At 41.2% G+C, this 14,551-nt stretch overlaps 1 protein-coding gene across 1 annotated transcript in view; it reads right to left on the bottom strand.

The window, feature by feature from the left end:
- Nucleotides 1-10,010, bottom strand: part of FAP (fibroblast activation protein alpha) — a 201,779-nt gene extending 191,769 nt beyond the window's left edge. The window contains exons 1-2 of the mRNA XM_033944547.1: nt 9,874-10,010; nt 9,441-9,525 (exon numbers count right to left, since the gene is read on the bottom strand). Of these exons, the coding sequence (XP_033800438.1) occupies nt 9,441-9,525; nt 9,874-9,879 (91 nt within the window). The 5' untranslated portion in view covers nt 9,880-10,010. The remainder of the gene's footprint in view (nt 1-9,440; nt 9,526-9,873) is intronic.
- Nucleotides 10,011-14,551: the final 4,541 nt, after the last annotated feature.

Genomic DNA, 14,551 nt, shown 5'->3' with positions numbered 1-14,551 from the left:
CCTTTTCAATCTGTTTAGAATTCTGCTGCACACTACCCCCTCCTCAAATCGCTTTGTTGGCTCCCTGTCCGCTTCCGCATACAGTTCAAACTCCTCATACTGATGTACAAGTATATTCACTCTGCGGCTCCTCAATATCTCTCCTCTCCTATCTCTCTCTGTTCTCCATCCCGAGATCTCCTTTCATCGGATAAGTCTCTCTTGTCTGTACCCTTCTCCTCTAAAGCCAACTTCCGACTCCGTCCCTTTTGCCTTGCTGTGCCATATGCCTGGAACAACCTGCCTGACTCAGTATATCGAGTTCAATCTCTGGTGATATTCAAGTCTACGCTGAAGGCCCATTTTTTTTTTTTTTTTTTGAAACTGCGTTAAGTCTTAACCCTACCAATTTGTAAAGCACCAAATTTGTGTCATTCCTTCTGTAGCCCCCTACCCTCTCTATGTCTTCTCCCTTTGTATTTCCTTATGTGAGAAGCATATATTGATTCACCAATTTAATCCACTGTATCTTTCATATGCACAATATTTGTAACCACTAAAAAAAAAAAAAATTGTGCCAGCCCTCCTGAAATGGCTACCTCCCACCCCCTAACGACAGCACCAAAAAAAAAATAAAAAGGGATGCCTACACCCTCCTGCCTCAGAAACCCATACCCCTACTCTCTCCCCCATGAAGATTATAACCACCTGAAACCCCCCTACAAAGATCACAGGCAGGAGGGATGCCCACTCCCTCCTGCGTTGGCCACATGGACCCTCTCACACCCCGACTCCCCTGATGATGGCCCATCTCCCCAACAACTTAAAAAAAAATCAGCAGGAGGAATGCCCACTCCATCCTGCCTCAGCCACCCGGACCACCTCCTCATCCCTGATTCATTGACCAAAACCTAAACCCCCAACCCTCCCCTCATCAAGTCCCCAAGAGAGAGCCCTGGTGGTCTGGGGGAGTCAGGTCAGAATACCCAAGCTCAAGCACACCCCCAACCCCTCCCTTCATACCTTGTAGAAAGTCTTGCCAGCGGGCCCGCCTCTTCAAAATGACAGGCTTTCCCCTTCCCGATGTCACCTGGGTCAATCAGGGCCTTATGCCCCCTTCCCAGTGCATCCTGGGATGCACCAGGGATGGGCTTAAGACTCCGATTGGTTCAGATAGCTGTCATTTTTTGGGGGGTCGGTATACTAATAGCTATTTTTTGTGCATTGCAAAGAGATGTTAGGGCATTGATTGGTGGGTTGGTTTTAATATTTATTTATTTAACACATTTACATACCGCCTAAATCTAGGTGGTTTCCAGTATCAAAACATTCATAGAATTCCATAAAATCCACATGAATTGACAATTTTCGTTATAGATATAGACAACATTCACTGTCTGCGTATATATGGCAGCAATATGCCCAAAACCACATTGGAATCATTCCTTCATCTTACAACAAATAGTTGTGTCTTCAGTAGTTTCTTAAAGTTAACATATTCTGTGCACAATCTCAGATGTCCAGGTAGATTGTTCCACAGAAGTACACCTGCGATACAGAGTCGGAGGCTGCAACGGATGCATGGAAAAGAACAGAGTGAGCAATAAAGTCATTGCTAAACCAGCTGAACTCGTTTAATAACAATTGTTAGATGCACGGTGACTGTAGTGCATCCAGGCCTTAGACAGGGCCTATTTATAAGAGCAGGAGAACAGAAAATTCTCCACAAAAGTTGCCAATAGTGACCAATCCAGTTTCATTTCTCTGGGACAATGAAATTTGATCAGTCACTATGGACAAGTTCTCCACTCTTGTAAAGAACTCTTTCTTTAAAAAAAAAAAAAAATAGGCCCCGGTGAACCAAAGCACTTTACTATGCACATACCAAATTGAAATAAAAAATAAATTACACAGCAATGACGCAAAAGAAGAAACTAAACTGCAAGGTAATGGCAGAATAAAAATCACTAAGGTAATGTAATGTACATACTAAGAATGCAATCAGAGCCACTTATATTGCAAGTGTGGACTGTTTTAAAATGTGGTGAAATATAGACACTCAATGATTGCTTTTGCAGTTTTAATGGGAGCTCTGTGCTTTTTGAATGAATCGGTTTTAGTGTGCTGAGGGCAGGATTCTCAAAACTTACCTTGCCCTTAACATGGTCATTAAACTGGCTCCAGCTGGTATGGCGTACCAGTATTTTACCAGCCGATTATCAGAACAGCCTTTTCCAAGCTTACGAGCAGATTCCGACTCTGTCATGCAAATGTAGTACAACAAGGTTATTAATATTAAAATGTTAGTAAAATGGGCTCATCAATATTTAAAGACGTACTCCGGGTGATTCCCTAACCTCATTGTTCCACATTTGCAGTCAAAATTTTCTGACAGGGTCTGAGCTGACGTAACCTTACTTTCCGGTCAGTGCCCGAGTGCTGATTGGCTCAGGCACTGACAGGAAAGTAAGGCTTGACAGCTCAGACCTCCCCCCCCATGTAATTTTTTTTAAAGACCCCCAAATTGAAGGACAGCAGATGAGATGCCCACTCCCTCCCACTGATAAAGTCCCCGTCCCTCTGGTAGGAAGGATGCTCACTCCCTCCCACTGCTGGCGATTCCCACTTTCTAATGTCTACTCTCTCCTGCCACCGATGATTCCTCCCCCCTCCCAACAACCCCCTCAGCAGGAGTGATGCCCACTCCCTCCTGCTGCTGGTGATTTCCTCCCACCCACCACCGACACCCCCAGCTACCTTTCCGACAACTTAACAAGATGGATGCCTACTCCCTCTGACCGGCAGGCCCGCCTCATGGTGGGCCTTCCCCTTCCTGGTGTATCCTCTGATGCACCAGGGAGGTGCCTAAGGTACTGATTGGCCCAGGTGCATAAGACCCCTCCTATAGGCTCCTCCTTTGGGAAGGTCCACCATTTTGAAAAGATGGACCTGCCAGCTGGAGGGAGTAGGCATCCTTCTGGATAGCCTTCGGAAAGGTACAGGGGTGTAAGGAGCAAAGGACCATGGCAGCAGGAGGGAGTGTATATCACTTAATATGAGAAATACACTGGACAGGTAGCATAATCTTGTTCAGGAAAAAAGGTCTCATATTCGGAGCATACGCGTAGTCCTATCATGGACTGAATGATCAGCGTAATGTTATAGCTCCATACTCCGGTCATAGGCCAAACAACCTGGACTTAATAATTTTTAAATAATTTTTTGAAACTTTTTCTTTAGTGAAGCTTAAATAGTGTGATTAAAAGTCCAATCATATAAAATTTAACTTTTAACTTATTTAACTTATTCAAAGTGCATTACTTGCTTAGTAGGCAGCTAAGTTACTTATCTCAAGCAGTTTTCATTGTAGCTTGAGCATCTCATTCTTTAGTTAGTGTATTGCCTATCTAATGCCTGAGCCGACGCGGCCAGCCTTTCATGGACAATGTTCTAGGCCCACTGCTTCAGGGCCAGTAGCCAGAGGACATTAAGGCATACGCTCGTAACTGTTTTCTTAACGGGAAAATTTCAGATATGGAACGAACATGATCAGATAAAGTATTTCAGAGAACTGGTCAAGTTTCAGTCCTGTGATTTTCTCCCTGGTTCCTGTGGGAAATGCTGCTTTCTGGTTTCTGTACCCTGGTCTGCAACGATCTGCCTCTTGCCAAAAGTTCAGGCAGACTAAAGGATTGCGTTCCATATCTGAAATTTTCCCGTTAAGAAAAGAGTTACGAGCGTATGCCTTAATGTCCTCTGGCTACTGGCCCTGAAGCAGTGGACCTAGAACGTTGTCCACGAAATGCTAGCCGCGTCGGCTCAGGCATTAGATAGGCAATACACTAACTAAAGAATGGGACGCTCAAGCTACAATGAAAACTGCTTGAGATAAGTAACTTAGCTGCCTACTAAGCAAGTAATGCACTTTGAATAAGTTAAATAAGTTAAAAGTTAAATTTTATATGATTGGACTTTTAATCACACTATTTAAGCTTCACTAAAGAAAATGTTTCAAAAAATTATTTAAAAATTAAGTCCAGGTTGTTTGGCCTATGACTGGAATTTGGAGCTGTAACATTACGCTGACCGTTCAGTCCATGATAGGAATACGCGTTTGCTCCGAATCTGAGGCCTTTTTTCCTGAACAAGATTATGCTACCTGTCCAGTGTATTTCTCATATTAAGTGGTATATGCTTTACATATGAGTATAGGATACTTTGGCCACTTGGGTTGACAACATTTAGCAGGAGGGAGTGGCCAACCCTCCTGTTGGTGAGATGGGAATCACTGGAGGTGGGAGGGCATGGGCATCTCTCCTGATGGGGGGTTGTCAGTGGGGGAGGGGGGAATCAATAGCGGCAGAAGGGCGAGGGTATCCCTCCTGCTGGATGTGTCAGTGGGGGGAGGGGCTCTCAGGGGAGGGGGTGGAGGCCAGGGCAGTGGCAGTAAAAATACTAAAATTCTGGCATCTTGCATTTTACTGCATAAAACTGTCTCTTTCAATAAAAAAATATATTAAAAATCTGGCACTCTTGTAGTAGATTTTCAAATGTGTTTTTAAATTCAACATCAATGACATCTGTTTATGTTTTTGTGTGTTTATTAACACAACTTAATATACCATAGTTACTGAATGCAGGTCACGGTGGTTTACAATGGTAAAATAAAATAACAAGTAACAGAAAGGAAATTTATCTAAAATAGAAAATAAAGCATTCATACAACAGAAGAAGAGTTAAAATGTTAAAAAAAACAGGGACTGGGTAGAGATCCAAGATGGCAGTGACTATCTGATTGCAGGTGAGATGCTCTCAGAATAGTTCCTCAGTTTACCTGAATTCCCTTTGAACTTTCGAAGAGAAGGGGGAAGAGCACTGTTGGAGCCTCACTGCGACCAGAGACCCCTCCTTTGGTAACCATCAATGAATTTCTGATGTGCTTATAACAGGAGCCAGTATTGTTGGGAATTACCCTTTGGAGACGCCGGCATTGAGTTATGCCGCGGCAAACGTTCTCAGGTTGGAGGTGACGCTGAGCCCTGTTAGGACCCAGCTTCCACAGCTGCAGGGAGCCAGCTCACTGCGGGAAGACAGTCTGTCCGAAGAGGCAGACTCTATATCCCCGGAGGCTGTATCGGGCCAGGCTTCTGAAGAGATCAAATCAGTGGTGGAAATAGCAGTGGAGCAGGAAGAGAGACAAGGCAGAAAGGAGAGAAACCCAATGAAGGGGAAATTGAGCCAATGCTTGCAGGTACTTTTGCCATTTCAAAACCTAACAATGTTACCCTTAACTCTCTTTGTGACCTGGGGGCTAGTCTGAGCCAGACATTTCCCCCACAAATAAAGGAATTAGAAAAGAATTTGTTGGAGTAAAAGGATGAATTTAAAAGTTTCAAACAAGATACCATTGCTACAAAAGTAAAGGTAGAAAAAATTGGAAAAGAGCTTCTAGACGTAAAATAGGTGCAGGCTACGTTGACTAACGACAACACTAACTTAAGAAGAAAGGTGGAGAATTTAGAAAATAATTCCCGTTCTAACAATATCAGAATATTGAATTTTCCTAAAGTTCCATCGATGTCTGCAAAAGAGATGTTAAGGAAATACTTTACTGAAATATTTAGGGCCTCTTCTATTAAATGCGATAGCAGTTTTCTAGCGCAGGGAGCCGCGCTGAATGGCCCGCGCTGCTCCCTACGCTCATAGAGTTCCTACGAGCGTCGGGAGCAGTGCGGGCCATTCAGCGCAGTTCTCTGCACTAAAAACTGCTAATAGAAGAGGGGACAAGTGTTCCAGAGGATACATTTCCCCCTTTTGCACAAATATATTATCTTCCTATGAAAGAACAAGAACACTTTCCTTTGGTACAAGATCAGGATCCACAGATGGATATAACAGCAATCCTGGAAACATCCTTTAAAGATCTAGTTAAGTCAGCTAATTTGTTAGTCACGGTGGCGTTCTCACCTGACAAAAAATGGATATTGAAATTGTATTTTAAAAATAGTCATAAAGAATTCCTTGGACAAAAAATTCAGATGTTCCCAGAAACGTAGACGTCAGTTTTTGCTTCTTAAACCAGGGGTAACAGCGATGGATGGTGTTTTCTTTCTACGATACCCGTGCAAATGCATTGTTAAATATAGATCTTATAAATATATATTCTTTGAACCATCACAGTTAACGGGGTTTCTCTCTATGAAACCTTGAAGGGGAGGTAATAACAACAAGTTAAAGTAATTAGAAATACTCCTGTAACCACAATCTGATAATTAGCTTTCCTGATACCTGGATGTGAATCCATTATTGCATTATTTGTCACTCATTAAAATTCTTGGATCCAAATTTGGGACTATAGCATTGATTAAGTAACAAATTTCTTATTTTTGTTTATGTTTTATTATGATATGTCTTTCTCAATATTCTGTACAAGTTGTTTCTTCATAATTTGGTTTGGATACAAATAAATAAATAATAATTTTAAAAATGTTTAAAAAATCACAATCTGCAGGCTAACCAAGCCCAAGATTTATTTTTTTCATTCGGGGAGGGGGGGGCATGGATTACCCATAAGGACTAGGATCTCTGGAGATGAATAATAGGGTCAAGAGTTACACATTGGGTAATGGCATGAAGCCAGGCAAATCTTAAAGAGACTTAAGGGAATGGATTCAATCACATTTACCTTTAACCTATTAAAACAGAGATTACATGAATCTACCAGGAATTGCTACATGCTTAAGCTTTCAAACAGTCAATTCAAAATAAAAAAATAATATAAACATGCACATACAGTCTCTGGGAGAAGAGCAGTAGTTATCTTACATACAACAGAGAGAATCATCATCTCGGAACAATATTAGACTACAATTCTCAGCATGCATGGCTGCATTCAGTCAGTTTTATTCATGGCCAACTTCCTAGTAGAAATGGCAGTGCTGCCTCTATCATCTGCAATAGACCTAGGGATCTTAATTTTCACCTCAAGAAAGCCAAAACTCTTTATTTTACAAACCATGTTAAAAAAAAAAAATGCCCCAAATCCTCCCAGAGAATTCTTTTCAATTTTCTGTAGCCTAACCTCTTCAGGTAGTATCAAATTTACAGTCGCTTCTTCTGAAGTGCTTGCCGGCGAGCTAAGTGCTCCAATGCACATAGGAAACTCCGGGTTAAATTTATCTGTGATTTTCAAAGGGAATGAGCCAGAATACTTTGAAGTATAGGATTTCCTTTCATGCCCTTCCAGGTTTGCTAAGGTCCTCCTAAGATCTCTCTCTAAGCATGCCCTTTCCAAAGGAAATTGCTTGATGTGACACCCACCAACAAGCATTTTCTCAGAAAGGCTACACCTAATACAAGACTCTCTCTACTTATGAAAGGCTGAAGATTCATCTTGGGAGCTTAGGACCAGATTCTAAATATGGTACTCAGATTTACATACCCAAATTTGTGTGCATGTCCAAGATGTGTATAATAAGCTCAATGACATCAATAAATGGGTACTAATAAACAATTATTATTGTTAATTGACACTCTTTTTAATATTAATGTCTGCCTAAGTCATATATCAAAAGGGGGTGTGGTCATGCCAAGGATATACATGCCAAGGATGCCAAAAGGGGAGGAGCATGGGCATGCCAAGGATATACTTTGCATCACAGTTATAGAATACGGGGTCAGTGTGCCTAACTTAAGTGCCAGCATTTAAACCAGGTTTTAGCAGGCATAAGTCTGGCGCCCAAAGTTAGGTGCAAGATATGCAGTTAAGCGCTATTTTGCTAAAGGGTGTTCACCTTTTACAGAATAGCAGTCAGCACAGATTTTTTTTTCCAGCACCTAACTTTGAACACTAATTAGAATCCAGCCCATAATGCCCTGTAATGACCCTGGAAGCAACCATGTTATGTAGACCCACAACCACTTTCAGAGGTCAAAGAATAATTGCTGCCACTCACTCTTCTTGCTCCTTTGCTTAAATAATACTAAACACTCAGTTGTACTGCTGCAGTACCAATTGCATTGAACCCTGAAACGCTATCAATGCATCAGCACAGCATTGACGCATCACTTTAGGGATAACGTTTGTCATGACTCCCGGTTGTTCAACAGCATCTTCCCAGTTGATCCCTGAAGATCAATTACAGAACAAAGATGCATGGGTCACTGCCACCTTTCACCGTCTTCCCAGAGAGGAGTAGTAGAATTTCTAAAGGAAGAGTGGTTGTGGAGAGGGGAGGAAGGTGGTTAAAGCTACAGCCTGGGGTTGTGGGTTCAAACCCACACTGCTCCCTGTGACCATGGGCAAGTCACTTAATCCCCCCATTGCCCCAGCTACATTAGATGGATTGTGAACCCACCGGGATAGGCAGGGAAAAATGCTTGAGTACCTGAATAAATTCATGTAAACTGTTCTGAGCTCCCCTGGGAGAACGGTATAGAAAATTGAATAAATAAATAGTGTGAAAAGCTTCAGCCTCTAATAACCAGCGCTTTTATTGTGACAACATAATGCCTCATTCCACCAATGCCTAGGAACCAACCTCATCAGTGATGTCACAATGGCTTGATTGTCCTATACTTGGCTCACTTTTGCTACATTTTGATTTCTAGAGTGGTGCAGTGGTTAAAGCTACAGCCTCAGCACCCTGAGGTTGTGGGTTCAACCCACACTGCTCCTTGTGACCCTAGGCAAGTCACTTTACCCCCCTCCCCCATCACTCCAGCTACATTAGATAGATTGAGAGCCCACCGGGACAGACAGGGAAAAATGCTTGAGTGCCTGAATAAACTGAGCTCTCTTGGGAGAACAGTATAGAAAATTGAATGAATAAATAAATAAATAAGAGTAAGGGGCGCCTTTAATTCTACACTATAATTTGTCAGAAAATGAAAAATCAAAGCACTATGCCTTTCTAAAGAGTTGAAAAAAAAATGTGGAAAATGATTATAGCAGTTTAATCCGTCTTGAAACAATCAACCAAAAAAAAAAAATAAATGCTGGGCAGCATCCTGGCCTCTCCCCTTCTCCTTTCTCCTGATCATGTGAGGAAATAAAATATTTTAAGCAGGAAAGCCTGCTGTATGGCCTCTTGGTGTAATTAATCAGCTTTCATCGTGATTAAGAAAGGAAACTACATGAAAGTAATGGATGACGGGAAAACATACATTCTCAGTCCTGCTAGAACACATTATGCTGTAAAGTCAAAACTTTATGCTTCAGTTTTGGCTATAATGCATATCACATTACAGAAATTTTTCCAAGATCTGTAATTTGCAGTCTTACTCTCATGCCAAGTCTACATTCCTACAAAATGATAAAGCTATAGCAGAATTGGTAGTCTGCCATGTAAGGGAGGTAGAAATTAACATTTTTATGTATCTTGAAAGCAAGAATACTAGATCTATTAGTTGTTGGAGGATTTTTTTTATTTATCACTATCGACACCTTAAGGCAAGCTTACCTGCTGATGCCAGCAGCACAATACAAGTTATGGAAATTGAAATCACAGTAAGGGCAATTATACCAAGTAATAATTTTTGTGGAGTCTGCAAAACACAATGGGAAAAAAAAATCTTCTTTTCAGGTTTCTTAGTTTTTTTTCAGTCAAAGTTACACATTCTACGACTGTTTGTCTATTGTGTGAATATACCAAAAACACATTTCTGTAGATTCTTTAGGAAAGTGACTATTTTTTTTCTTCCTTCCCCTATCACGCAAAATTAACTTTCTAGATAGCAATTCAGCTAAGAAGCAATAAGGCAATAAACGTTTTGCAGTCTGGTCACTGAATGATTGTTGTAGTTAAGGTTGCATTTGAATTGATAGACAACAGAACACCTTAAAACAATTACTACACATTTAAAACTTTCTACCCTTAAGCAGAATGTACTGACCTTCATTTTTATTTTATGGTGAATGAAAGAAAAAAGAGCTTTAGATGCTGGTCTCCGAATCAATGAGAGCTGTTTACAGGAAAGGAGGAGCAGTCTGCTTATACAGCAATGTCATAAGCCAAGCCCAGTGCAGACTTCTCCACATATGTTGAAAAAACCTTGGCAAACTTTGCAAGTTTTAAGTCTGAAATTGGAAACAGATTTTTTTCAAGGCATTCTTGGAACTGGTCTGAATTGTTGGTGACCCAGTGATTCTAGTGTTTTTCAAAACCTCTTCATCTGCTTAAAATATATCTAATATACTCATACATTAACGTCTGGGTCTGTTAGCTGAGGAATATGTGTGTCATTGTTGCATTTTATTCTGAAACACATCTTGAATAAGTATGGTTTCAGAATACATGAGTGGAATTGTTTCTCACTGTTCCCAACAGATTCAAACAAGTTTATAAATAACATTTCAGTATTCAAACACATGGAAGGCCATTTTCAAAATGAACGTCTAAGTGCAACTTGGACATTTCCCGCTAAACATCCAAAGTCGGAAACACAGAAATGTCCATTTTTGAAAGTTGAACCACCAGACATCCCCCCCAAAATTATTATTTTTTAATCACCTACTTAGATGTCTTGGCAAATAGGACATCTAACCCTTAGGACACCTAACTTTATATCCTATTTCGACCACAGAAATTTCCAAATTGAAAACATCTAAATCCGGACCATTTGAACACAGGAATGGCCATCATTGTGATGGAATGCCACACAGGCATGCCAGGAGCAGTGGGACACTTTAGAAGGCACTACTGTGAACTTCACATAAAGGGTGCCAGAAGTACATCTCACTTTATACCCCTTATAATTTATGCTGAACTTCCCCAAAACTTACTAGATTCTACCTACAACCCCAATAGCTCTCATGGCTTCAGGTGGCACCTATATGGCAGCAGAGTAGGGTTTTGATTGGCTCACACTTTCCACCATAAATGTAGTTGTTAGAGTGGGCCTGGGTCCTCCTCTATATGGTTCATTAGCTTTTCCCATAAATATCTCAAACACAACCCCACACAGAACAAACGAACCTGCTCAGCAATGCTACAAGGCTTAAACATACATACACCCAACCATCCACAGCAGGAGAAACACTCAATCAAACAGAAAACAAAAAAAGAAGTGGAGAAAAAGCCTCAGTTCAGCTTCATTTGGCAAAAAAATCCACTTCACATCCACTCCTACAGAAACAAACTGGTAGGGTGAAGAAAGCACTGTAATAGCTTGCAAAGTCAATGTTCAAAAGCACCAGGGGTACATAACCCCATACGTGAAAAAAAATGTGACAACAGGGCCCAAAGGCACAGTGATACGAAATCATAGCATTAGGCCAAAAAAACCACTTAGCTGCTAAAGTCCATCAGATATGTCTCAATCCAGCGTAGTAACACAGCAGCTAGAGTACCCAATGGGGAATCTCCCGTTTCGCCAGTTCTTGCTGCGTCAGGGGTATCCACACGGCTTCATCTGTTGATGTTCATCTTCAACCTTGTGTGGTAGGGGTTACTTCTTTATTGATCGACACTACCCATTTCTTGAATTTACTTACCAGCTGGGAGCCAAGGATGTCTGAGGTCACCTTTTTGGTGACGATTGATGTAGCCTCCCCTATACACCTCAATTCCCCAAGATGAGGCTTTAGAGGTGGAGTAACACTGTTTGGATACATTACCTCGCCCACAATTGATTCCCCCTGACTTTCTGGTTAGACTTACCTCTCTGGCTATGAAGATGAATTATTTTGTTTTCGAGGGCCAATTTTTTATGCAACTATCTGGGGTGGCCATGGGTGCTACCTTCGTGCCTACAATTGCCAACCTATACATGGGTTATTTTGAAGAAAAATATGTTTATCCTTCTATGTTTTTTAAATCTATGGGTGGATGGGCTCGATTCATAGACAATATTTTTTGTCTGTGGTGTGGGTCCCTGGAGGAGTTAATGTCATTTTGTGATTACTTGAATGCGTGTCATCCTGCATTAAAGTTTGATTTGAAGTTTCATCATGAGAAGATTGCCTTTTTGGATGTGATGATTGAGTTATCTGCTGGGTCGCTGTGTACGACGGTTGTTATGCAGATGGCCAGGGGGGTAACTGAAACTCTGCATACTACTGATATGTCTCCTCAAGTCTGCTTATCTGATCTGGGTGTTGCCAAGGCAACATCAAAGGTTTCCACAACAAGTATCTGCTATCTTGACCTTTTTTGACCTGGGAGTTGCCCAAACCGCTTCAAAAGGACAGTAAACTGCAACACCTCCTTGTTTATCTGAATGTTCTGACTTCCTTTGCCTGCGTGTCGCCCGGATAGCATCAAAGGGATAGTGAAGACAGATGGTAAACCAGTCTCTGCAAACACCTCCTTAATAACATCAAAAGAACAGTAACGCCAAATGGGACCGGAATGTTGTCCAAACAACATCAAAGGTTTCCACAACACCTCCTTGACCTAGGTGTTGTCAAAACAACATCAAAGGGAGAGTGAAACCAGATGGAAAGATGGTTTTCTGCAACACCTCCTTCTGAAATCCTGACCTGGGTGTTGTCAAAACACAGAACAAAAGAGCAGGACTAATCGTAATAGCAGGACCAGCTGTTTATGCTTTTACTATGAACTCCGCAGTTCGCATCCTATATAAGACCGGAATTCTAACCCTGACAGACAGAATCCATGACGTCTGGAGGGAGAATCCAATACGTCTAAAGGGATAGTCCTTTGGTCCACCCATCTATCTATTGCAAGGATTCCCAATTGTGAAGATGGTCGTTACATGGGGTCAAGGTGATGCTATTTTATATTTAATTCTTATATATGTATAATAAAGTTATTGTTTATGCTTTATATTGTCTGTGTGCTTTTCTGAGTGTCACTGATCATCCCATTTGACAGAAATAAGTGGCAGAACAAATTGGTACCAGAAGTGGGGTTGATCAATGTGGTCAGAAAAGCTAACTAGAAAACAAGGGGTTGAGGAGCAGGCTCCCAATCCCTCCATTCCGAATGGGAATGACAGTATAGGTAAATTAATGGCCACTGAGTGGTCTGTAGAAGCAGGATTAAGTGAATCCTGTACTTTTGGAAGTGGGGATCCACATGAATTATGTGCCTCCTTACAAAAGGTGAAAATCTCAAAAGGAGAAGAGCAAGAAGGAATTTCTAGACAAGGAAGGATGATTTTGTCAGACTGGAGGAATTTGCATGAAGCTAAACAGGAATTACAATTGAAATTAGGAGAGCTGGAAAAGAAAAGGTATAATCAACAGCATGCCATTAAAATGCTACAATGTCAGAATAAGTTGTTAATGGATAAGGTAGACACCTATCAAAATGTAACAGAAAAGGCAGCTAGGCCATGTGCACGATATAAATACAAGAAACGGAGGTGGAAAGTGAGTGACAGAAAAGTTAAAATCTTAATTTATCATCTGCCGGATAATTGGAATCCAAACAAACGGGATGGGGAAATTTGGGATTCAAATTCTAATAACAGTGAGGAGGATATATGTGTTGAAGGAGAACAGGCAGAAAGTTTAGAAGCAGAGCCTGTGAGGAGACAAAGATTACAGGGAAATCTGCAAACAGGAGAAAATCTAACTAGAGATAATGTTAGGGAGGATGTTACTCCACATGAAATCATGGATACGATGGCACGCTTTACACAGCAGCCTGGGGAACCACTAATACAATGGGTAATTCGGGTGCAGGAGCTGGGCACAGCAGGGATTATGTGGGATGCCACAGATGCCCCTAAATTTGTTCAAATTAGTCAAGAAGTAGCAGTACAAAATGCATTACAGGAAGATCCTTATCCTGCAAAAAATGCCCAATGGTCTTTATTAGAGATAATTAGTAGGGGTGTCACGAAGCGATATCCACTTGAATCTGATTGGCCCTCAAATGATAAAATTTGGTATACATTAAAAGATGCTCAAATGAAAATTAAGGAGGATACTATGAAGGTAGCCTTAATAATAGGTCACACTGACATATATATGTCATTACCTTTTACTGTGTCCATGAGAAATAAAATTATTAAGTATGCTGCACCGGCATACAAACAGGTAATGATAACTTTGTTGATCAATCAAATAGACAGGACTATTTTGGAAGCCTTAGAAGTGGTCCGACAGTTAGGAGATCGGGGGGACTGGGGACCTCAAAATACTTTTGATACAAAAAGAAAAGGACAATCCAATTCAAACAGGGCTAAGCGGGTGTCTCGGAGGAATATGTTTTTGGCATTAATAAAAGATGGTGTAAAGAGGGAAGAAATAGATGGAAAATATACAGGGACATTATGGGGAATGTACAAAAGTAGAGGACTGGGAAATAAATCTATGCCACAAGCACAAGTGAACAAAGGAGAGAGGGAGGATATTTTGGTGCCAACGGCCCCCCCTGAGGAAACTGCTTCCATTCTTTATCCTGATTTAAAAGGGTGGAAGTGTTGGGAGGATCAATAATGTGAATGCCGAGCCTCAGTGTTTGCCTGGACCAAATTAGAACAGCATCCACAGGTAGAGATAAATATTTAGTAGAAATCTGGGGAGCAAAAGGTACAAGCTGTAATGGACACTGGGGTGGAGGAATATAAATATCAGGATTGGGGGGAAAATTATACAAGC

The sequence above is a fragment of the Geotrypetes seraphini genome, chromosome 5, assembly GCF_902459505.1.
Source record: "Geotrypetes seraphini chromosome 5, aGeoSer1.1, whole genome shotgun sequence".
In the NCBI taxonomy this organism is placed as follows: domain Eukaryota; kingdom Metazoa; phylum Chordata; class Amphibia; order Gymnophiona; family Dermophiidae; genus Geotrypetes; species Geotrypetes seraphini.
The sequence above is the reverse complement of the archived record's forward strand: the minus strand, read 5'-3'. Positions and strand labels throughout refer to the sequence as shown.